The sequence below is a fragment of the Vanellus vanellus genome, assembly GCF_965231255.1.
Source record: "Vanellus vanellus genome assembly, chromosome: 14".
In the NCBI taxonomy this organism is placed as follows: Eukaryota; Metazoa; Chordata; class Aves; order Charadriiformes; family Charadriidae; genus Vanellus; species Vanellus vanellus.
In genome coordinates this window covers 14,046,360-14,071,803 of record NC_138919.1, presented here as the reverse complement: position 1 = coordinate 14,071,803, position 25,444 = coordinate 14,046,360, and the positions used below count along the sequence as shown (strand labels likewise).

The window sequence follows — 25,444 nt, the reverse complement described above, 5'->3', positions numbered from 1 at the left end:
CCTCATGCTGTCAACGGAGGATATAAGGGATACTTCAGCCTCGAAGAGACTGAAGATACCCACACGAGGAGCGACGGTGCAGGGGCCGGCAGGCAGACGGGCTCCCGGGCTAACGGGCTGCAGGCACAGGTAACACATCGGAAAGAAGGACTTGGCACGACAAGGAGCGGCAAAGCTGGGGCCACAGAAATCGGGGCAGAGGGGGAGCCCCCAGCTATCTGCTCAGCTCCCCCAGCCGCGCTGCTCTCCCTTTCCATTAGCTTATCTCGCTCCGGCCGGCGGCGCATCCGCAGCCTTCCCGGGGAGATGACTGCACGACTCCATGCGGCTCAAAGTCAGTAAGATGTTTCTGCTATTATACCCCCTACTAACACCCCAGCGTATTTTCATGCCAGCTTATCTCTCCCCCTATGACAGAAATGTGAATAACCAAGCCGACAGATGACGTTAAAGTAGTTTGGTTTCCATTTTATTATCAAGAATAGGGAACATTTTCTTTTTCATGCTTCGTCTCCATTTCACATAAACATTTCTCTCCCAGGCTGGGAAGGACGTTAAGTCAAGTCAGTTTTCTTGCTCTTTTATAGCAATGAGTGGCAAATGTGTGTAGTGTTGTTTTTTTAATGGGGTTATGGCTAGTTAGCATGGCTGTAATTACAATTTATGAGTTTGACTACAGGGAAGCACTTGTAAATATGTCACAAATCTCTCACCACGCCTGTTCAAATAACATAACAGCATCAAAAGCAACCCTGCGAGTAAGCTGTTGGGTCCCGTGGAGAAAGAGCTTTTGTTTTGTTTTGATTTGTTTTGTTTTGTTTTGTTTTTTAAATAAACAAACAGATGTGGAAGGAGGAAGGCAAATACGAGCTGAACTACTGCAACCAGCCGCTCCAGAAGCTTGAGCGGAAAGAGATTTTCAATTGAAGCTTCCTACGGCCAGGATGGACCAAAATTGTTATGTGCCATCAGGAAGAAACAGCCGAACGGACTGAAGCAACAGCTGAATGGATTTCAGGCAACGGCAGATGGAGATTCGGTTTTGGGACAGCCTTGCTCAGGTGTGCCGTTGCCCGTGCGCCCCTGCTCTGCCCTGCCGCAGCCTTGCACTTCGTATTTGATGCTTTGCCCCGCTCTACAAAGTTTAAGTGGGAATATCTAGATGTTCTGATGTCTGCTTCTCTTTTCTCTTTGTCCTGAAGCTGTTTGGTGTAACCCCGCGGCATCACTGGCGTTGCACCGAGGTGACTTTGGCCCATTAGCCTTAATTTGCCGTGCAGAGGCCCTGGTGATTTTGAGCTGGTTTTAGTGATAACCTTCCAGAGATATTTTCTCAATTCTGAAGTAGTTAGCGAGTCTTTATAAATCAAAACCACCTTAAAGCTTGTACGTAGGAATCGAACTGAACATGATGAATAGCTTTAAAACTCAGCACGGCATGAAAACAGGTTTTAAATCTAATGGGTCTTCATTAAGCAGCCGGAGCAGAGCAGTGGGAAGCAGCCCGGAGCCGCACGAAGGACCACACAGTGGGAAAGCCATCGGAAATGCCCGTTCACACCTGTGTCGAGGGGCTCGGAGCCAGCACCAGGTGTCTGCTCTAAACAGACCTTGCAGGAATAGACAAAGCATTGTTTAAAGTCCCCTGAATCTACTGGCTGGCGTGGTCCCAATACAGCACACTCACAATTTATCGGGTGGCTGAGTGAGTGGATTTTAGTGTAACTGATACAGTTTTTGAACTACTAATAGCATGTAAAAGGAGTATGAAATGCTCCGGTGGGAGACCATTTTGTACTCCAGAGAGCACACGCAACTATTAGCGTGTTAAAGGGATGGCTCCTGGGGCCTCACTTTTACTTGGCCCTTGGAGTTTCAATGGGGCTGATAAAAGGTGAATAATCCAGGATTTGGCCTGGGAAACAGACTTTCTGACCCTGGTACTTTGGACTTCCGTGATACTCCATTTAGGAGTCGAAAATAAGTCTCAGGGGGATCTACATCACCCACCAAAGCCAACCTGAACCACTTGGTGGATTCCAGATCGGACCTTCTGCAGACAGTGCAAACATTTGAAACCTTCATGAAAAAGCCAAAGGTTTCTTTGTTAAGGCCAAGCTTGAGGTCTTGTTCTTGTATCACACTTGTAAGCCAAGAATACCCTGGAAACGCCTGACAGAACCCTGCTGGAGCTGGAAATTTTGGGTATGCAAGGACTGGAGGTCTGGGTGGACTGGCACTTGGTAGGTGATTCCCTACAGCCTCTGGGTACTGAAAAAACAGGAGACACAAGCCTTTGCGATGTCTTCTACCATGAAGAGTTTCCAGTCTTTCAGCTGTCATGTTAAAGATGTGCAAACCACATCATATGAGCCTGCAACGTCTCCAGCGACTGGATGCACAAGAAACTTCTCTGGTTTCAGCTCTTGTGGACAACATTTTTGATGCTGGGGAAATGCTTTCAACTTGGCTGCTGGACAGACGGCAAGGTTGTAAGCTCCGTTCAGTCTGAAATTTTCCAGGGTACATTTCTCAGGCGAGCAAAACATGAAAGGGCTTTCACTGCTGGAACAAACTTCAGACACAATCTGTTGCTAGAGGCAGAAGATACGTTTATTTTGTAGTTTCCCTTCTTACCCTCCACTCCCTTTGGTATACTTGCTAGTAAGCAAAATCCACTTATTTGAGGCGACCGAATGGGACAAACAAAGCAGGCAGCACTGCCTATCCCTTGCTTCCCTTCTTATAAGAAAAAAAAGCCTCATAATAACTTCATTCCTTGCTGGAAAAAGCAACTCTTGCTATTCCGGTAGCGTGCTCCCTTCTAAAACCACCTCCAGTTTTAGGAGGAGACAGTGGAACCAACAGTGGTGGTGGGAGAGGTGAAGAACCCTAGCCCGTCGCACAGCTTGTCCTTGCCCTCCACCAGCGTTACTGGCTAGCCCAGCTCCCACACCAGCCTCTCTTCTGAGATATGGGAAATAATGTCACAGGTATGGCTTGAATATACCAAAATCATCTGCAGATGGCCCAGAATCAGCCAGAGAAGCGGCCGTTGCTCTTCTCATCTTCAGCCTGACTAACGTCAGACTGGCAGCAGGGCTTCCCGTCGGGCTCTCCTGGTGCTTCTGCCGTTTTCATTCTTCTCAAACATATGCCACCCACGGAGGGTGGAGAAATGCTCTGGAAAACTACCAAACTGACTCAGCAGCCACCTCCCCCCTCGTCCCAGGTACTACGTGAACAAAGACCCAGGTGCCAAACCCAACTCTGAGGTCTGAGCAGAGGGCTCAGCCTTTCTCCCTGCATGTGCTATTTTATTCTCCGGCTTCGCTGGGATGATCTGTTTGATGATATGGGGAACCTCTGCTCGCCCATCGGCAGAGCTCATCCCGCAGGTTCAGTGTGGGGACAACGCTGTCGGCACGTTGGTTACGGACGGCAGATTTCTGATCCCAAGTTCCCCCTGCAGCCACAGCCTTGCTCTTCCCCTGCTCCTTCTGACTTAAACACTGGAGCAGCTTTGGAAAGAAAAAATAACGAACTGCTGCTTTTGTTGTCCCTGCTGTTCTTGCCTGGGCTGTAACCGCACACAGGTTCAAAGGAAGCTCTGCTCAGGAGAGCTCATGTTTTATTCAGACCAGTAAGGCCATTCCTAATTGTATTCCAGACAAATAACATGGAGCAAACACAAAACTCCATTAGTGCAGTGAAGATTGTACATCACTAATGTACGGGCAAAAATGCCCCAACGCATTACAGGAATGTTCTAATTAACCCCAGGCTGGTCATTATAAACCCAGGAATTACGAAATAAGGCAGAGCTCTGTAATTAAACAGTCTATCCCTTTCTAGGGTATACTAAGCTGGTAAGAGAGCCCGGGGTTTCTAAAATCATTTTATTTGCAGAAAAAAGTTTTAGACTTGCCAAGCTTTTAGTTGACTCAGTTTTTCCCTATGGGTGCGAGGGAACTGGTGTCAAAAGCACCCAGATCTTCCTTTGTTAACACATCCTGCTCAAATACGCAGCTGTAGGAGATGGTATTAAAATGTAAACCGAGAGAGGTTTACAGGAGGCATTTGCACGCGTTTGTAATTTGGGCCAGCTTTTGGCCAGCTTCTTCCACTGGGATTTCAACCTTCCGAACCAGATTTTTGGGCTAGATTGTCCTTGTTTGGCCGATTTCTGCCTCTCTACTTTACTCTCACGGTGTCACATAGCAGGAGCGGGACTGAGCTGCTGTTTGCTTTTTCCACGCGTTCTGGAGACAGCAGCCTTAACCACAAGCACTGGGACGTACTGGCCATTGCAGGAACTAGATCAGCGTGCACTTGATTTGACAGAGATGACACTGGTGAAAGGATTGCTACTGGAAACCCGATGTCTTTTGCCCTGTCATTCATACCCCACCCCATAATCTGGCCAAATGAGAAACCAAATGAGACTTAGGAGACTTTGCCTTGGCTTGAGCCTGGCAGCTTTCACAAGACGTAATGAAAACCAGCCAGGGCAACCTACAGACTTGGCTCTGGGGTTTTCTTGCTTTCACCGCGAAGAGCAAATTTATGAGGTTTTGTTACTGACCCTGCCATCACGATGAAGAAGTCCAGGCGATTCCACGTATCTCCAAGGTAACACTTCTGCCCGAAGATCCCCAGAGCCACCATCTTGATGACCATCTCCACCGCAAAGAAAGCGAAAATGAAGTCGTCAAATGCCTGGAGACCAGTAAAAGATTATTACAGTCAGTTCTGCTGTGCTTTCTTATCAGGGAAAAGGAAAGCAGAGACACGAGCGCTCCCACCACAGAGGGGCTCGGGACACCCGGGCAGACGCTGCCAGACAAAGCCCCGGTACCAAAGTGCCACCTACCGAACTCAGAAATAAAACCTGCAGTACCTGATGGGTGGTGGCATCCCCCAAGCACAGCTCCTGGGTCAGCCCCTAGTCTGGAAAGAATTAGCAGCTTCTATTAATCTACTGACAAAGATACCACTGTTGTACAGGCTGGATATTTTTCTTGGCATTTAAAGCCTACGCATTCACCAGCAGCTTGTGGTTGGGTCTGTGAGGTCTCAGCATCTTGCAGTGGAAGCTGAATTTCCAGACCGGGCAGCTCATACCTCCTAGAAAGAATTTGTCCCATCTAACACAGGGGGATGTGCTTCACCTCTGATGCCTTCATGGACTCCCAAAGGAACCAGGTTCCCACCCACAGACCCAGACAGAGCTGGGAGTGAATGTGCACATCAAGCAGAGGCTGAAGCAGTAACTATAAGGGCACGTGAGGAATGACTGGAGCGGTTCCTCGTGGTGCAGAGGCTCAGGGCATCCTACTGGCGAGCCTGGGTGCCCAGGACATGAGCCTCCTGATGAAGGTCAAAATTTTGGGTTTTAGATTACTGTGAAAACAAGAAGAGAAAATAAAGGTCCACAAATTAATCCATTGCTGCCCTACAGAACACGCCTCAGCCTTTACTCAAAGAATGACTTCTGTAGGGTAGCGGGGACCTGGACAGCTGTGATTTCTCCAGCCTTCCTGGAGACTACAGGTATATGCATGAACTGTGGATGTACTGGAAGATACCATGAGATGGACTCTGTTGTAAACACTCTTCTACACGCTGCCTGTAAATCTGAACATCAGGAGATACAGATTGCTTTTAAATCACGTGCAGAGGCTTTCTTGTTTTGAATGACAGACTTGATAAAGCACAGGAACTTCTCGATCTACAGAATGACTGCTGCTGTCCAAACCACTCTCTTAATGACTATACTGCTTGGTATTGTGTCTCTGGCACTTCCATATTGAGGCCTGAGTGGATTAATGGTAAAATTAACAGAGCATCCACGTGGAAGCCAAGTTCCCGCTGCGCATCCATGTTACCCCTGCGTGGCTGTGTGTGAGCACCATCTTCTCCGGCTGTTGGCTTCATCAACCAACCTTTGCCTTGATAAACTACACAGAAGTTTTGCTCCATTATTTCAGTTCATTTAATAACTGGCATCCAAACGCCTCCACAAAGAAGTTCAGGCTTTTCTATCTCCTGTTCTGGCATCCATTCCCTCCTGCAAGCTGTGACAGGGCGGGGGATAACGATGGCTTTACTTGGAGCCCTTTTCTGCCTGCAAACCCTTCCGGATAATACTCTGGTTTTTGCAAATATACTCAATACGTTGTAATCATTCAGCTGGCATTAGAAACCAAATTCAGTGCCTGGGCTCCTCGCAGACTGTATGTATGTCCATTCTGGGGAGAACAGACCATACAAGCCATGCGATTGCAACCTGATTAAACTATAAAAAAAAAGGAAGCAAATAACGAGCTTTCAATAATGTCACCTCCTCGGCCACGCAGGATTCCCTTTGTCTGCCTGGAAATTTTGGCAGGGATGGGCATCATCCAAACCAAGTCCCACGTGGGTGAATACAGGCAGAGAAACGGCAGTGTAACCTTTCCGAAGAGATCGGACACTTTCTGATGGGCTCTCCGGGGGCAGCTTAGCCCACAGTGTGACATTTTCTGGTGAAGGAGATGGACGAGCCACCTCTGGATGCCGTTTCACACCAACCCTGAGCCTCACTCTCTGAGACGATCCCTGTGCTGGATGCCTCTGGTGGCAACAGTTTCTCCAAAATGGATCTCATTCCATAATAAACCTCTAGTGGCTTCTCAATTCAGCCGGTTTACTTGGCTCTGCATTTAACAGATCCTCTTTAAAGGTTGAAAGAGGATTTGATGATAAACTCTGCTATTCCTGGCATTTGCAGGCAGTTCTGGACCAACCTTTGAAAGAGGCAGGGGAGGTTGGTTGGAAGGATCCCACTGGCCTCCCCGTATGGCTGAAATGCTCAAAGGGAAATAAAGCAGCAGATCTGCGCAGGATTTGAACGAACCAAGCCCGTTACACTACCACATGTCGGTAGTCCCTGCCTAGGTTGATGTAATGCGTTAGAAACAAGGAAAGTCGGTTCCAAGCCTGAGAACCGAGTTGCTGCAGGAAGCCCAGCGCCAAGGTGCAGCCCACACACCAGATGCTGCCGGGATGTGCTTCCAAAACGAATCCTGCGGGCATATGGCTGCGAGGGGATTGCCAGGACACAGCGAGGGATGAAGTGACGAGTGTGATGCCCCACTAAGCTTGGGGTGGCGAACAAGGGTCTGCGAGCTTTGCAGGCGTATGCATTTCCCAAGGGTCAGTCTTCCTGGCACTTGGCAAAGTCACTGGTGCCGTACTACACAGACCGGACTACGGCAATCCAAGAGATGCTGGCAGTGAGCTGGCTGGTGTGGAACCAACTGTGGAGCAAGAGGTTCCCGGCAGCTTTGGCCACCCTGTAAGTAAAAAGCGTTCAACACCTCCAGTAGGAGCTGGATGCCCAGTTTTGGGTCCTCCTACCCTTACTGGTTGTGTAGAAAAAGGATCTTGATGGGGTAAGTCCAAATCAGTCAGCCTTCGGGTGTCACCTAGGGCCATGACAGCAGGTCTCCTTGGAGGACAGACCTTGCATTGGAAAAAACATCTCTATGGGGAGGGCTTTCATGGCTGGATCCTGGGGAAATGGGTCAAGATGGGGGTCCCAGCTCCCAGGATGGCCACCCCACCCCACCACACCCAACACGTCCCAGGCAAGTGGGACAGCACAGGATCCTTACCTCCAGTATGGTGCACCGCTCTGACTGGCACTCCACGTCCTCGCAGGGTTGGAACATGCCCAGGGTGACACAGTTCAGGAGGATGACCAGCATGCTGACGTGCTCGAACCAGGTGAGAAGAGGGTGTTAAGGACAGCACAAGCTTCAGTGGCCATCGGGAGGGGGGAAGCTGAAGCACCGCACCATTTACACATCAAAAAAGCCTTCACTCCCCTCGAAAGCACAAAAGAAAACACTGCCAAACATCCGAGATTTGCTAAGGTTTGAAGTTTTTGGCAACTAAGGAGACAGCCCTAGAAAGGGTACTCCCGTTGAGATGAAGGGACAAAGGATGCTTTTCATTTCCTACACAGCAGCGAAGTCAGAGAAGCGCAACCAGGTCCATGGCTACGCTTTCCATCTCAAGTCCTCCACATGGCCATTCTCTTCTGTACTTCACGCCCGCCCAGGGGCATCAGAGATCACAGCTGCCTCTGTCCACCTCCCACAGCAACTTTCATGTCCAGATCTCAAAGGGTTTTACCAGTGAATCATCCCACATGTCCCCCTAACATTAACTCTTTCACTACCAAGCTAAACAAAGCAAGACAAAGAAAGATGAATTCATTCAGGCACCACCTGAAACTCGGCTTGTGCCTGGTTCCTTGCTCCAACCAGTGAGGCCGCTCTCCTCACTTCCATCTTGAGTCATGGGAATGGGTACTGAACGCAGGCTATCTCCTTCCTACCAGTTTCTAAGTTTCAAGGAGCTATAGAGTCCATTTTGAGCTCTACTTCATGATCGAGGATGAAGGCAAAACAAAGCCAAGTCGGTGGCACAAGCTGGTAGGGCCAAGGATGGCGGCATGTTGGGATACGGGATGTAAACCAGGACTCGGGGTGCACAGCACAGGCTTTGAAAGGGATAGAAAGGGCTCAAGGGTGGATGACTCCAGTCACAAAAAAAAAAAAAAAGACCATATTCTCTTACAGGACCAACCAGTGCTCAACTGCACTAATATTAATAGTTTCAAAGTAGTAAGTGGTGATTTGCACCAGTGCAAAACAGGCCCAGAGATTATGATTACCGCTGCTGGTATGACTATTAAAAATAATAAAAAAAGATTTGGGGGAACAAAGCAGGAGTTTCACAAATTAAGAATGAATGAGAGAACTGTTCTTAGGAAAATAATTGGAAACATTGGTGTATGAATAAACCTTTATGCTTTCAAACACACAAGCGTATGTGAGCAAGGGGTCACGGAGAAAGAAGCACACAGGCATCTACCCATTCTGATAACAACAATTCTCCTGCTCTGGAAACCTGAACAAAAATATCTACCGTATTTATCCCTGCTGCTTTTAGAAGTATTTTATCGGGCATTTTATCAGTTCAGCCTAAGACTTATCACAGCATAAGATAAGGCAAGTGCAGGGCTGCAATCTCAAACTACTTTTGCACATGTGCTCTCATTTATCCAGGTTAAAAGACAAAAGAGCAATCGGTGGGTAAGGTCCTGCAGCTTCCCTAAAACCTGAACGCAAACCACTTCTTGTTTCAGACAGGGCTTTAATTTGAAAATTCAGAGCTAGGGACACCTCGGAGCCCATGCGGGAGACCAAACACGTCAGACTTGGGAACCCACTCGTCTAAAATGGAAATGCATGATATCAAATAAACAAATGAAACAAAAACCCAGGTCCCCCCGTCGGCGATGCAGAAGGATCTGCAGCAGGCGAAGCTCCTGGCCCTGGCCCAGCCCCAGAGGACTCGTGCATCGCTGAAATACCAACATTGGTTTATTTTAATTTCTCCCTCTCTTCAATGACTACTTTCTCATTTTTGACATCTTTAGGGCCTCGTTGGATCCCCTTCCCTTTTGCCTAATTAGAAGCAGAATGGTAATCGTGCTCTATAGAGAAAACAGCCCCCATCAGACCCAAGCAAAGCCCAACCCATGGCCACGTCCTACTTACAATATTTGCATTGCTTGATGGGATTCATGTGGAACTCCCTGTAAACACGACTCCTGTGCTATTCCCAGGGTGTCTGCAGTTGCATTCATGTCACTTATTATACTCGGAGATTTTTTTTTCCTTTAAAGTAAAAAAATAACAGCATGCGGATTTTGAACTGATAAAAAAAAAAAAAAATAACTGCGCTGGTGAATTAGGTCTTCTGCTTCCCCTGGAGGAGGGGAACACACTGGTCCTGTACCTGGTTGCTCCGACCTTGCTCCTCCATCCTGCCCTGGGACACTCACCCTGTGCTCGTGCCAGCTCCGTCCCCTGCTGCTCCAGCAATGGGGAAGCGTACAGCCGAGGCTTTTCCCTGCCACAGGAGTGACAAAGCTTTTGAACCCACCACTCCGCAAGCGTTGCTGGTTGCATTACTGTTCTCCATCCTGCTCTCCACTGCCTGAGCCCTTGTTTCTAGCAGGACCGATCAAGAATTAGATTTTGTTTTCCATTAGAAAACACTGATTTGTCAAAAGTGAATCGTTGGCGTGGACCAGTTCTGATGGCAACATTCTGTTGTCTTAAGACAGACTTTTTTGCATAAAACGTGGAAGAGTCTCTCCCCCAAAAGGCAGAGGTGCAGCCTGTTATTGAAGGGAGTCCTCAGGAGCACGGGAAACCCTGATGGATGTCAGCATCTCCCACACCCTGGGCTCTTCTGGCTTCTAGGTTGGTTCCCGTTTGCTGCTCATCATGATACAAAATGACAAATATTTCACAAAGAACATTTTCTGAGCAGAAAACTGCCTGCCCTCTGGATCTGGCATCTGCCCCTGATTTTTTATTTCAGTGGAGTGACCGAAGCCTAAGGCTGAAGATGTTTGCGGGGTAAAGCCCCCGTTCTGCTGAGTTACCCTGGACCTTTGTTCAGGCCCTCTGCTCATCAGATCTCTAAAAACATTTTTCTTTCTTTCTTTCTTCTAAATGATCTAATTGTGGGGTTTTTTTATGGTTAAATAACCACCTGCACGAGAAGAATTGCCACTGGAGTTAAAACGAGTGCCCTGATTCCTTAAAGACAGGTAAGGCCACCGCTGTCCCCTGTCCATCTAACACTAAAGCCGGATTTGGTGTCTTTCAGGATGCCAGAAGAGTTGTTTTAATTTTCTAACAGAAAAAAAAAAGACAGTCACTCCCTTAGCACTGTGGTCACAGACACTGTCGGCGCAGTCAGCAAGGGTCAGCCGCAGCTGCGAGATGGAAAACGGCAACGCTGCCGCACGTAGAGAGAAAAGAGACAAAAGAAAACTTGTGTTGCCTTTGAAGAAAAGGCTGAAAAGGTGGAAGAAAATGCACTGTAGGGAACAGTTTTACATTGGCCAGAGAACAGGCTGGAGGAGGAAGCCCCTGCTCAGGGCTCGCACATTTCCCAGGGATGCTCCCGTCCTCCCTCATCCCCGAACCCTTCCCGAGGGGATGCGGCTGGAGGGCTCTGAGCTGAAAGCTGTCCCTGCTCAGCCCCTCCAGCCCACCTTCTCCTCCCGTGCCTCCGGCTCCCTCAAAGGCATTAAGCTCCTGCCCTATTTATTTTCACATCAGATTAATGACAGTGAAATCCCTAATTCGAAAGCGGGATTACCCCGAGTGCTGTGCACTAATGGGACTAATCCTCCCCCCCTCCGGTGCACAGTTATTGAAGGGAATTTCAGTTCACTCCCCCTTTCCTTGCTCCTGGCTCTGGAGGAGCCCCGAAAGCCGTGCTTTAACCCCAGCCAGCTGCTTTCCCAGAGCGCCCCCAAAGCCATCTGACTTTCAGCAGCCACCTGGAGATGCCCCAGAGCAAACCCCCTGGGCAGCGGGAGGTGATGCTGCTTCACAGGGTGGGATTATAGAGGGCACCTTTTGGCAGCATCCTTCCCACGGAGCCCGGGCCGGTTCGAAATGCCCATCAAGAAAGCAAAGCCCCTTTCTCATAATGATGGGAAAACACCCAGAAGAGAAAAAGAGAGAGCAAAAGGTGAAAAAAGTCCGAGAGCAGCCCAACACCGGGCTTGTGCCAGCCCAAATAGCAAAGATGTGGCTGAAGACAGAAATCCCACGGCACAGAACAGCCTCGTGGGTGACCCTGCAGCATTGTCGTGCATCCTGCCCGGCTTGTTTGCAACCAGGAGGTCAAGGAAGGCAAGGGATGGTAACACCAAACTCGGCCATATGGGGCTCCTGCTCGCACCCGGAGCGGCGCTGGCTCTCGTGCTGCTGGAGATGGGATGGGACTGGCTCGAGGTCCTCCTGGTCCTCTGGCAGCTGTGGTGGCTGCGACCCGCTAAAATGGTGACTGTGCAAAAACGGGTACTTCTGAGTTACCATGGAAACTGCTGCTCTCGAGGCCACCGAAGCACCACCCAATTTAAAAGCAGCCAACTTTGAGACTAGGAGATTTAAAAAGAGAAAGATGCAAAGGGGAGATCTAGACTAACCGCTGGAGGCAAAGATAATTGCAAAAGATTTCCGTAATATTTCTCCCTCTGCCACAAATTCCTGCGTAATGACATCTCCAGCGTATCTGGGCTCAAATCCCCTGGACGCCCTTTGGGCAGGAGCTGGGGGGCGGCAGAGCCCTGCCTGCCCTGGGGGCTGGGGGGCTGCTCCGGCCACACAGCCCCGCACTGCGGCATCGACACAGTCTCTTACATGAAAATCTGGCCCCGAGTTTAGAAGTGGCAACACAGAAGCCCGGCTCTGCCCCAAAATGTGGTTGGCCCCACCTGTGGTTAGTGCAACAGCTGATGCTGATGCTCTCCTGATGCTGATGCTCTCGGGCAGCTTTTCAGCGGGTTTTACTGAAATCACCTCCCGGGAAAGACCAGTGGCTTGAGGATGAAGAGCTCCGGTTGCCAGAAGATGCCTCAGCATGGGCAAGCACTGCTTTTCCGGCTGACCAGTATAGCTGGTAAGGCCTTGATTTGATTTAAAAAGAGAGATGGGAATTGAAGGGTGTGTTGAAGCAGTTGCTCAAGGAAAGCTCGAGTGTTTCCAGCAGTAAAACTGAATGGCAGGAGCCCAACGCAGAGTTGAGGTTGGGGGGCCACTCACTGGCTCCACATCATTTAGCCACTGGTGTCAGTGCCAGGGGACGTGTTTGAGGAGTAGGCGACCCAAAATAAAGCTGTGTAGGAGCTGCGCATGTGTCCTGCCCAAAGGGAGAACTCCCGGCACCTCCTGCCAACGCCAGCAGCCCCTGTTCCACAGGGCTCCCCCGTCACCGAGGCAGTGACACAACGAGACACCCATCTCCTAAGGACATTACTGATGAATTAAGGGATCCGGCTAACAAACACAGAAAAAAAAAAAAAGAAGTCTTTAAAACTGCTGTCTGGTGGGTCCAGAGCAGGACATCAGAGTCGCTTTGCATCTCGGGATGCAGAGCAGATCGAGGGTGCCAGCAGTGGTACTGCATTTCACAGCATCAATGATTTTTCTTAATGCAGCAAGTGTTTCGTGAAGACAAGTTTGCATTTGGCCTCCGATTTAACTTTTTCTTTACCTCTCTCCCTTTTTAAAGCAGTGCACTTGTGCCTTTTTGCATTGCTGACCTCAGGCCCCAAACTGAGGAGCAGAGGAAGGGGGCAACCCCGGTGTCACCGCCGCACCTCCAGCTGGTGGCACACAGACCTGCCCACGGGTCACAAGGACGAAACCCAGAGGGAGAACTTTAACACCCCGGACTCCAGACCCTCACATTTCACTTTAAAAGAGCCTTAATTCTTTTCAGTTTATGGCAACAGAACAAACTTAAGCCAAAGCAGAAATAAGCTGTGTCCTCCCTGAGCTCACGCTGTAATTTGCACTTGTTTAGTTTAACTGGTTTAGGCACGGATCTAACTAAACTGGAAGACCAGCCCCGGCCAGGTCCGACAGCTCTGTCTCCTCCGGGGATGGTTTGTACACCATGACATGGACGGTCGCAGGCAGAAGAAAAGAATGACTCTGCTGAACTGAAAAATGCCGAACCCAAACCCAGCATCCCCCAGCTCCTCCCCGCCGTAAACGTCCAATTCTTGGCCCCAAAAGAAACGTAAAATTAACTGCAACGATGCAGCGTGGATCTCTGTTTCATGTATTTTCGCCAGCAAAACAGCGTGAATAGTTCCTGTTTCTAGAAGACTTTCAGATCCTTATACGTTTGCACAATGCTATACGGGGAATTCTTAGCCTGCAGGTCAAAGTCTAATATTTTCTTTAAAAATCTGTAGGTCTTCTCGAAAATAAAAACGAAAGACTTAAAAAGAAAGTGCTTGTCTTGTTAGAAAGCTAGGGTTTCGACATCTATTTTAAAATTGCACAGGTGCAGAGCAGAGTGCCATGTCAGTGGCTCTGGTTTGTGTCTTGTTCAATTTGCATCGGTCATTTCCCCACTCCAAATAACGCACAGAAACCTCCAGTGACGCGGGTACAGGTCAGGCTCAGACATACTGTAACGCAACCCCTCTCCTCCATTAGGCAGTTCAGCCAGTCTGTGCCTCCCCAGTTTCAGGGAGATAATCTCTACCATCCGTCACTCTAATTCTAAAAATATTTCTGCAATAAACACAGTAAAAAATGCCGGGACTGTATTACCGCTGTGTCGCAAACTCCTTTGCTTTCATCCCGTGCCTCGTGATGAAGGACATGCTGCTTCGAATTCCCAGGTCCTTCAGAGGGATCAGTCTCGGCTTCATTTAAAAGTTCCCAACCCTCATTTCTAAGTGCTCACGTTGGAGAGAGGCAGGAGCCAAAAGCCCAACCACCCAGCAACTGAAAAGCAGCAAGACAAGATCATGGCGCTTCCTATTTTCACATAATCTTATTATTTTTAAGCCAGTCAGGGGATTTTGGAGACTTAACCCATTATTATAAACGCGTGGATTTGGCAGTTATTGTGGTTATTACTGTTATCATATCTGTACGTACTGCACACAATGCTGAGGAATAACACAAAGCAATAAAAGCCAAGTTATAGTTACAAGGAGAACATATGTTTACAGAAGAAGCAGCCAACTGAAGTTTCAGTTTTTATACTCTAAGATGTGACTAATGCACTAAATATACACACACACATATATACACACGCGCGCATCTGAGAGACGGGGATTTTCAGAGGGAGCTGGGTTTGCACCGCTCATCGGAGAGCCGCAGGACTCGGGTGTTTAATTCCTCCTTTGCAAAATCACAGCCTTATTTGCCTGGAGAAACGAGACCGGTCGGAAACCCGAGGACCTGCTTGTAAACCATCCAACGCGGCATCTGTCCCCCGGCAGCGGCAAGAGCTCAACCGGCTGCCAGAGGAGAGCTTGGGGAGACAGGAGAGGGGCTCGGTGCTCTGCCCGAGTGGTCCCCGAGGCCACGAGGATGCCCACCTGCTTGGTCGGAGCACAAAGCAACTGCTGCGTGAGATGGCAACGGGGGTCCTGCAGAGCTGTGGAGCATCGAAGCGCTTGCGGGAAAAGGTGATGGGGACGGGGGAAGAGCAGGGAATGGGGTGGGCACGGCTGCTGCCTTGTCCCACCGAGCCCCGCGGCACCGCCACCGTGTCTGTGTGTCCATCTCCTCCGACTGGCGGATGGGCCACCCTGAAAGGTTTGGGTATGGGTAGGAAGCTGCTCCAGTGTAGAAATATTGAATTAAAAGTACCTAGTGACTGTTTTAGCAGTATTTAGGGGTACTGCCCAAATACCGGCAAATTACAGTAATAATGCTTCCCAACCCTTCGTGCCACCAGTGACAAAAATAGCTTTAAAAGTCCCCAATATCCACCTCATCCTGTATGCTAAGTAACAGAAAACAGTCCAAGCTCAACGATATTTGGTAAATAGGAGCAGGAAAAAAGTAAAAAGAAAAAAAAAAAAAAAAGAAAGAACAGAACTGGAAGAAAAATGAGTCAGAATCAAATTCCCAAGAGGCAGCACTGGCTGGTGCTGGCATAATTTTAAGGAACATTCTTATTTTTAAAAAGTTGATTGATTAAAGCTATTTTTAGTGCCCATACTGCACTGGATCATTCGGGTTCGTTTGCTTATGAATTGCAAAACAAAATGAGGCAGCTGCACTTCAGAAATATATACCTCCCCAACAGCACCACAAACATGCAGACCAGAAGTAATATTTCAGCCCGAAAGACACCGAGTTGGCACATGTCTTTGGAGATGGGGCTGACTGCAGAGAATTCTTGTTTAAGAAAGGATTAGCCTGAGTTCCTGGAATATTTGCATCCCGCTAGTTTGCTATAAAATAACCATAACGGGAGTCCAACCCGGTACCAGCCCTAAATGGACCTTGAGCACCAGGCTGTTCTGCTGGGCTGCTGCAGGACCTGCCTTTCTCCCCCAAAATGTGAATAATCCCCTTTGCCTCGCACAGCCAGAGATGGGCGAGCCGATCTCGGGGCAGAGCTCCTGGGTCTGGCCCTCTCTAGAGGATTTTTTGGCTGAAGCATAGTGTGTCGCAGCCTTGGGCCTCCCAGATGTGCCATATGCGCTACGGCCAGGGCATCCCACGCCTGGAAGACTTCCCTGCTGTGATGCTCCTCATCACGCGAGGCAGAAGCCTTCCCGTGGCTCCCGAGACCCTCGCACAAGCGCGGCTCTCTGCAAACCACGGACCTGCTGCACGGCGGCTGCCTTCAGTGCCCGGGTCGCCCACGTGCCCTTTGAAGCCCTCCTCTTTGGTTGTGGCACTCCGGGCAGCACCGAAGGCATTTGCTCTGAAAGCACCGAAAAGTTGGCATTTAGGGAGAAAGCGGGTAATGCCCAACCGAGCCACCGCCGCAAATGGGCAGTGGTCCTCAAATAACCCCCCCTGACTGACAAACCTTGGTAAGGACTGTAATGCAGAGATCAAAGCTTGTTCACAGATCATTCAACGGCAGTCAAAGGAGGCTAAATCCATCTCATTATGCACCTTAAATCATTCACCTCACTCAATCTTTTGGAGCCATAATGAATTTAAAAGCAGTTAACTCCAACTCCTTGTCATGTGTCATTTGTCAGACAGCTTCATTTTCCCTGCCTGTTGTCACAGCTTTGTAAGGCTGTTACAAGACAGGCGATGCGGCACGCCGCGGCTATTGGGGATTAAACTTCAAACTAAAAGGATGATACAGGCATAAAAGCACCTCGAGGGGTGCACACGCTCGCGCTGCCTCCCGATGCGGCTCAGTCGATGCAACACTAATCCCCCCCTGTTCTCGGGGCTTTTCAAGCGTAAAACCAGGATCCCTCAAACCCCATCGCTGCGGTTGCTGTTCCCTGCCACGTGCCTCCCCAGCGCAAACCGGTCCCGGCAGATCTCGTCCCTCCCAAACAAGCTGAGCAGGGAAATCAAGGCAACGCAAACCACCGCTGTGCCCAAACCCGTGGGAAAGCCTCCCCACGTCAGCCCGCCGGCATGCATCACCCTGGAAACGTCACCTCCCCTGCCTGTGTGAAATTAGTGCCTGTTAATGCCCAGAGTGATGACAGCAAATGGATTTAGCGTGTCGTTAAGGCACCCTTAACTGCTCCAAGATGCCCCGAGAGAAAACAAGGTTGTATTGATTAAAGTGACATAAATGGACTTTGGCACAGCCGTGCTGCACCGGGCCAGCTCAGGAGCTGCCCTCCGGATTTTCATTTCTATTACATGATGGAAAACACCATCTTACGTGGTTTAAGTTCTGCAGCTGGAACCCCACAGCCGGAGCGCGCCAGAGGAGTCGGGGTTATCATGGTTTTCCTGCCTGTGACGACTGCTCTGAAGCCTTTGAGTGGCGGGTTCAGACCACCCAGCAAAGTCTCTGTTCCTGCCATTTCCACATATAATGATAAAAACTCTCAGTAATTCAAAGGTGCTGTTCCAGATTGACGGTGCACGGAGATCTCAGGGCCAAGGCCAGAGATCAAGTCCCTGCCACTTCACCCGAAATAAACTCAAGTCGCCTCTAAACACATCACAACCCGTTCAGTCACCGCATCCACTAAATCCACCCAAATGAGAGCGTTTCATGCTCGCTAAATTCCCAGCCATCATTTACCCAGCAAGGAGACAAGGACAGAAGCAGTGTTTTGCCTAGTCCCCTCCGCCTGCGTGACTCACTTGATTAAAATACATATAAGCATCTATCGAAGCAGTGACACGCGAGGGTGGGCAATCAGAGCAGGTAATTGCTTGAGAGAGACGGGCGCGTGGGTGAGACGCCAAATACTCGGGGAAACGGGTCACGGAGGGCAGAGAGCCGCAGCCGCATCCTCGGGGGTGGCTCAGTGTCATGGCAACTCAGGGCTGCAGCTTGGCTTCCCGAAACGATGCTGTTGGGGGGTGAACCCCGGGTGGGAGGTTGAGCCCTAAATATCTCCCATGCCAGTTTTGCTCGGGAAGGGGCTGCGGGGAGAGGATGGGGGAGATGTGGATCCCAATCTGCCCGCCACCGGTCCTGCCCTCGCTGAGTTCGGCTCACACATTGTACGAAGCCTGGAGCAGCGCTTTTGGGGTTTATTCTGCTTTCTGGGGGTTGTTTTCTGTCTGTGGGTAAATGCAAACGTGCTTTGCCCACGGAGAGACACACAGGTGGGTTCAGAGCAAATACGACTGGCCTCATGCAGATGGTGCATCGGCAGGTCTGGACCAAGCATAATTTCTCCCATTTACACCAGTATCCTGCTGAATTAGATGGGCTGAGGAGGGGAAGCAGCCTTCCCTGATGCCCTCTGCGCTGAGAAGTAGGAGCTGTCACCCACGAGGGACCAGGCAGGTGACAAACATCGCAGCATCCCCTTCTGAGGAAGGTCAGCGCAAAGATGAAGCTGCTCCAGGGCTGTAATTCCCCTGGAAACACATCACCTTTGCATCCCATTCGCCTTTTCCCTACAAATGCCTCCAGCAAAATGCACGCCGTTCCCAGCCTGCGCTCAGCTAAATCGCTCCAGCAGCTCGCTGCCTCAAAAGCACAGCCCTTGGGAAGCCAAACTCAGCTGGAATCCTGAAAATAAAGAGAAGAGGATGTCTTCTCTACCTCATCTATCCAGCCAGGGAAAAAGTGCTTTACAAGAAAAAGCAAGCAAATAAATTAAACCTTGCGGAGGCGCCGTGCGGCGGGTGAGAAAAATCCCCTTTTACAGATGGGAGATATCAGCAGAGAAAGAGGTTGGAGAGACGGTTTGCGAGGGCCAGCGCTCCTGCTCGCGAGCCCCATTTGCACCCCCGCAGTGCGGTACGAGCCAAAGGAGACGAAATACAGCCCCGTGTGAGTCGCCCAAATTGGGGTGGGTGTCAGGAAGAAATTGCACCACATCCTGAGCCCCCTCCCCAGCCAGAATAACCGGCATCACCCAAGCAGGGACAGCAGGACCTCGGGCTGTGTTTGCATTAGCGGGATGATAGGTAGAATTTCCCATGACAATATCACCCGTGGCGATGCGGACCTCACTCGAGGGATTATCGGATCAACCGCTCCGAGTAACGCTCTCGCAGCAGGTACAGGTCTCTGTAGATCCCCTTCAAACGGGGACCGCAAACCGCCGTGCAGCTGCGTGAGCAGATGCCGCGCGGGGGGCGGACACCTCGCGCCGACCCCATCCAAACCCAAACGCTCCTCCACGTTTCCAAGGGCAAACAAAAGGCCAAAAGATAAAAGACGCTGGAAGAGAAATAGCTGTATTTTTTCTTGCCTCCGTCCTTCACTTCAGCTACAGACAGAGCTGCGTGGGACTAAAGATGCAAAGCATCCCAGGAACCCTGGGGATAGCGTGAACTGGTCTTTACATGATAAGAGTACGAGAAAAAAACTATCAAGGGACCAGTGACCCCACCACCACCATGCCCACTCCGGTAAAGAGCCTGTGTTTGCCCTGCAGAGGCTCCTCAATACTCACTTTGTGGTGAGATGCCCCATGCTGCAATCATTTCAGGAAGAATTTTTAACCTGATTCTCAGAAAAGAGAAAAAAATGCGTTTTTATTTCATACCTGAGATGCTTCAGGCATTTTACACACCGTTAGTATCCCATCATGGGACCATGAGCTGGTGCGCGCAAGGGCTTAGAGAGCAGCCACGGAGTTTTTTTCTTGTTTCTACAACAATTCAGCTGCATTGGGTCAAGCTTTTTAAAAAAAAAGGTCAAGTTTTTTAAAAAAAAACTGACCTGCTGCATTTCAGTGACATCTCCCTCCATAAACCATCCCCACAGCCCCCGGCGGTTTTGCCATTGGGGTCCCGGCCGAGATGCGGTGACACCCAGCGGAGGGGCGACCTCCCCGCAGCGGCCCGCAGCCAGGATCGATCTCGTCACAGCGTCAGAGCAACCCGGGGTGTTTTCAAAAGTCGTAAATATTTCATTTTTTTATCAGCATTGATCTCTGTTTCAACGAGCCAAACTGTACCCAGAGAGAGGGACGTTTCCATCAGCCTGATCTTATCTTGCTCCGCTTGAGTGTTTCATGTTAAAATTGGGTCACTCGCATAAAAATTTTGTTGCCTTTTTAAATTCAATGCGCCCTACAGCCTTTACCCGGGACGTCTAAATATTTGCAGTCAAACGAGATCAGCCCTGAGGAGAAGGTAACCATTCCGTGGGGGTTTTCTTGGCTTGAATTTGCCCCATCTCTGCCCGTTTCCAGCCACGCTCGCGGCGGTTCCCTGCGTGGCCGGTGTCTGTGCCGGGCAGGAGAACCGGCCACCGTTAAAAGTAGTGATTGCTCTGATGACAAACGAGGCAGAAACTTGGAGCACGAGTTATACCAGCGCTGGGGCTCTCCCCACAGCCGGGTATGAAATATTTTACAGCTGAGGAGGGACATCGTGCCTTAACAACACTGCTCTGACTCCCGCCCTGCCCGTCCTCACCCGGCTCTCACCCTGCGGGCGATTTAACCAGCGACACCCTCGAAACCTGCCCCGCCGCCAGTTGCCTGATGGCCCGGCATTACTGGTGCACGGTTGCATCCTCATCCTCCGACGGGATGCGGCCACCGGCTGCTGAGCTGCTTCGGGCTGAACTTCACGGGCTTTTGGATAAAGCCGAAACACTCTTTGCACAGAGGGAGAAATAAATAAATAAATATAATTATTATATATTAATATTTATTAATATATATTATATAATATAATAATAATATTATTATAGGAGGTGATTCTGCCCCTCTACTCCACTCTCGTGAGACCCCACCTGGAGTACTGCATCCAGCACTGGAGTCCCCAACGTAAGAAGGACATGGACCTGCGGGAGTGGGTCCAGAGGAGAGCCCCGAGGATGACCCGAGGGCTGGGGCACCTCTCCTATGAAGAGAGGCTGAGAGAGTTGGGGTTGTTCAGCCTGGAGAAGAGAAGGCTCTGGGGAGATCTTATTGCGGCCTTCCAGTACCTAAAGGGGCTACAGGAGAGCTGGGGAGGGAGTTTTTACTCAGGCACATAGTGATAGGACGAGGGGGAATGGCTTTAAACTGGGAGAGGGCAGGTTCAGATTGAACATTAGGAAGAAGTTTTTCACTTTAAGGGTGGTGAGGCACTGGAACAGGTTGCCCAGAGAGGTTGTTGAGGCCCCATCCCTGGAGGTGTCCAAGGCCAGGCTGGACGTGACCTTGGGCAACCTGGGCTGATGGGAGGTGTCCCTGCCTATGGCAGGGGGGGTAGAACTCGATGGTCTTCAAGGTCCTTTCCAACTTAAACCATTCTATGATTCTATGATTCTATAATAATAATAGTAGCGGTAATATTTATTATTAATATTAATATAAAGAAATAAATATAATACTAGTAGGACTATATAATGATAATAGTAATAATAATAATAGCAAAAATAACAGCGAAGCAAATGGTCTGTGGGATATGATGAGCAAAGGACAAGCGTGGTATGGCGTGGGGAGGAACCGTGACCCAGCCCAGGGCTCACCACCGCAGCAGAGTCCTGCTGCCGCGGAACGGGATGACTCACCGAGCAAACACCGCGACCCAGCAGCAAATGCCTCCTGCACACCACAACAAACCGGCTCCTCCGCTCACCCACAGCGAAAATCAATTCTGTCAACATCGGGGCAGGAGGACCTGATGGGAACGGAGGCAGCGAGCGCGGCTGGGCTGGCTCCCCTGGGTTTGCAGCCGGAATCGTCACCCGGCACGTCCCCGAGCCCCGGCCGCGCCGCAAGACCAGCTCTCATGGCCCAGCAATGGGTTTGCCAGAAATCTAATCAATCTGCGACTGACTGGTTTTTTTTTTAAACAGTATCGGCATCAATAACAGAAGCTGCCCTTCTTGCCTCACACCGTTAACGCTGCGTCACAAACTTGGCTGCCATTATTGATATCAGTATGACGTTGGTGTCCATGTAAATGTCACTTGGTAGCAATAATGCCAACGCTGTGGTCCCCAGGGTCAATGAACAGCAATACCAAATGCCATCCAGCCAGAAAGCACCGAGTAACTGGGAAAGGCTAATATAAAGGTAAAAACCGGGGATGCACACGGGGCACAGAGTTTGTTTAGAGGAAGAAACTCATTTCACCGTAACTCCGACAGCTTCTGGGTTTGGTCCCGCTGCGGCTCTTGCTCGTCGCTGCCGCCGTGAGCAGGGGCTGTCCCTGTGCTCTCCCTGTGTTTGCACGTTCCCTGGGCACAAAATCCATCCCGACCGGCGCCTGCCGCCCCTGCGCTCCCCGCGGAGGGTTCCCAGCCGCTCTCGGGGCAGGGAAAGGCGCAGGACACGGGCACCCACCGCCTGCCCGGCCAGGGCCGGTCAAGGGCTGGCTCCCGGCAGGCACGGGGGTCATGGATGGGATTACGCCATGACATTTCTAATGATCCTTCCCGGGGTTACTCGGGAAGTAGAGGGGAGAAAACGTTTCACAAGTGCAATAGAGCGAAAAGGAAACACAGCCACTGTTGGCACTGCGTTTAGCGCACGGGGGCTGAGGAGAGGGTAAGCGGCTGGAGGGGCCGGCAGGCAGCAACATCGCCGGCCCCGGGGCTTTGAAGGGTGGATTCAAAACGGCAAACTGTTTCTGACATGGTCTATAACATCTGCTCCCGCCATGTGCTGCGCTGCAGAAGATGAGTAAGTCCAACAAGTGTGGCTGATCCGCGCAAGAAACGTCCTTTTTAACCTAACTGATGATGTCCAGATGTTTTCACTGTAACTCCTGCGTGAGCTCAGTCAGCAAAGTTATCTCAGCTCCATCGGTCTCTGCGCAGGTTCTGGAGAGCTGTAACTGCCCTCGAGAAGGCTTTCAGCCTCTGCCAAACGCCTCCGTGCACCCAAAACGAAAGAGGTTCAGTCCAATTTGGAGTGAGCAAAAGAGCACAGCGGGGCGTTTGCAGTGGCTCAGCCAACCCCACGGTACTGGGTTTACCTGGGTCTTTCCTGTCCCTGGGGTGTGAGCAGCCCCGACACAGCAGCAGCTCTGCCAGATGGGTCCCTGTCCCTCTCCCTGTCCCTCTCCCTGCCCCAGTGCGGAGCCGCAGCCGAGCCCTCGGGGCTCACTGAGCTCCCCGCGGATCCTGAGCTGGGCTGTCCACGGACCCGGGCACGCACGGAGCTAACCGAGGTGACAAGTGGCAAAAATAAAGGACAATAATAATTGCAACCATTATAAGCAGATGGGATTTTTGGTATCTTCCACCACTTTGCATTCTCTGGCTGCTCATCCTCAGTACCCAAGAGACCTATCTGCTACAACGCCGGGTTTTAGGAATGACCGTGCTGACGCTGGAAGCCCCCAAGGTCTGCCCCAGGACAACCTCCACGCTCACTCCTCTCAGTCAGGATATTTTAATTCAGCTGCGGGAAACTGAAGTCCTATTCCCAAAGAGCCGAGCGCCACTGCAGCCAGGGTCTCGTGATAGATTCGCATAAGCAGCAACATCCATCACGGACAGATAAAATTTACCTATCTCAGTACCACAATTTGATGGATTGACCTGCTCTGTTAAAAGAAGAGTATTACCGGGAGAGCAAAGAAGGTTGTTGTTTTTTTTTTTTCCTGACTGCAATATTGAAAAAAAAAGGGGGGGGAATAAAATAAAATCTCCAATCAAACACTTCATGTTATACTTGGATCCATGGCACATTCTTCTGATGAATAGAGGCAATTATTTTTCAGAATAATTTAAGCAGCTTTGATTCAAGGGGCAGTTTAGACTGACATTTAAATGAGCTCAAATTTAAACTGAGCTGTGTTATCAGCGAGTGATTTTCTGCTTACTGCTTTAAATAACTCCGTGTCCCACGTTTGCAACGTAATAACTCCCCAAATTACAATAATCTCAGGAGGCAAAGGACTTTAATGACTGAGTGACCTGCTTTGTCACGGGACGTGCTCTGGGCTTCGGCAGGTGATGGGGACGCCATGCAGCAGCACAGGGTCCTTGTGCAGTGGGGGACATTACGGTGCCAGAAGAGCCACATCACAGCGTCCCAGTGCAGCATGCCACCGGTCACGGAAGCGTCACAGTGTGGTTTGAGGGACTTTGGAGTTAACCTTCCCCTCTGAACCCTCTCACCCTCCCTAAAACCCTCATATAGTAGCATTTACATTGTACGGTGTGGTTTCCTCTGACAAACTTGGGTTTGGGTGGATGCTTCGGTGCTTTCTCTCTGCGTTGCTGTCCTGGATCAGCTGGTGAATGGTGGGCTCTGGATACATCCGACTGGCACCTAACCAAGCTTGAACGAACCCCAGGGAAACAACAGAGCAGCTGAAAACTGAACCTTTGCCCCAAACGGGAGCTGAACCTGGACCGCAGCTTCCTGGGGATGCCACGCGGTCGCCCCCGCGCAGCGCCGGCGAACCTTCGGCCAGGAACACCGCAACCTCGCCGAGAAAAGGACTTTGCGAGGGAGCTGCTGGCCTGGAGCAAAACCAACTGGAAATCCCTCGTTCCTGGTCAACAAGCCACCTTTGTCCATGATGCAGGTTTGGATGCCTGGACAAACATTTCCCGGTGACTCCCTTGGGCCGACGCAGGGAGATGCGCGTTTCTGGATGGCTGAACTCATCCCAGAGCTGTGACATATCATCTGCTCTCCCTGCGGTTTAACAGTTATAAGGCAAATATAAATACATTCCCCACTCCTTTCACAAAGATGTTCTTTGTGGCTTTTCTATCCAGGGACTCACCAGCCTCGCTGTTGTGGTTTCCGACAGCCTCATGATCTTTAATGGCTTCTTTGCATGAGTAATGCATTTACATGCATCTCACCCAAAATGCTCTTTCATCCTCTCTATGTGCTTTTCCTCCTTGGCACAACTCTCCAGTTTTATTCCCTTTTATCTGAGCCGCGGTCTGTGCTGGGATGACAAATGCAGCCCTTAATGGCAAAGGAAACGAGGCACATTTTGGATGCAGCGCTTCCGAGATAACAACCGAGCCCACATGCGCCTAACCCCAAAAATGGGGAAACGGCCCTGACTTTCTTCCCGGGAGCCCATGGGCTGCCCCACGGGGACCGGCTACAGAAATCGGGGGGACAAAGCCACACGTTGCAGGCAGCAGTGGCACGGTCCCAGCGGCTTTAGCCATCACAGCTCCCTGTATTTCAGCACAGCTTGCCGGAGCTGGACCCGGAGCTTCGGCAGGTTTCGAATGAGTGAACAGTGTGTTAATCTAGTAAAGCTGAGGAGTGTGATGATTCTCTAACAAACTTTTTGAGTTTATGGGATATAGAGCATCCACCTCCAGATCTGGATCCTCCAGCCCCCGTTCCTCCAGCTATGCAGCGCCCATTGACCGCGCTGATCATTTAGTAACTATGTCAACACAAAAAGTCCATCGATCCCCCCGTTCCTCTGCTCTACAGTCTGTTCTGCTGAAAATGTTTCACTACCGGCATTTTGGCAAGGCTCGC

At 50.3% G+C, this 25,444-nt stretch overlaps 1 protein-coding gene across 1 annotated transcript in view; it reads right to left on the bottom strand.

Annotated features, from left to right (window-relative positions):
* CACNA1H (calcium voltage-gated channel subunit alpha1 H) overlaps positions 1–25,444 on the bottom strand; it is a 257,797-nt gene that overhangs the window by 118,571 nt on the left and 113,782 nt on the right. Inside the window, exons 3-4 of the mRNA XM_082490356.1 lie at positions 7,659–7,770; positions 4,586–4,719 (exon numbers count right to left, since the gene is read on the bottom strand). Coding sequence (XP_082346482.1) covers positions 4,586–4,719; positions 7,659–7,770 — 246 coding nt within the window. The remainder of the gene's footprint in view (positions 1–4,585; positions 4,720–7,658; positions 7,771–25,444) is intronic.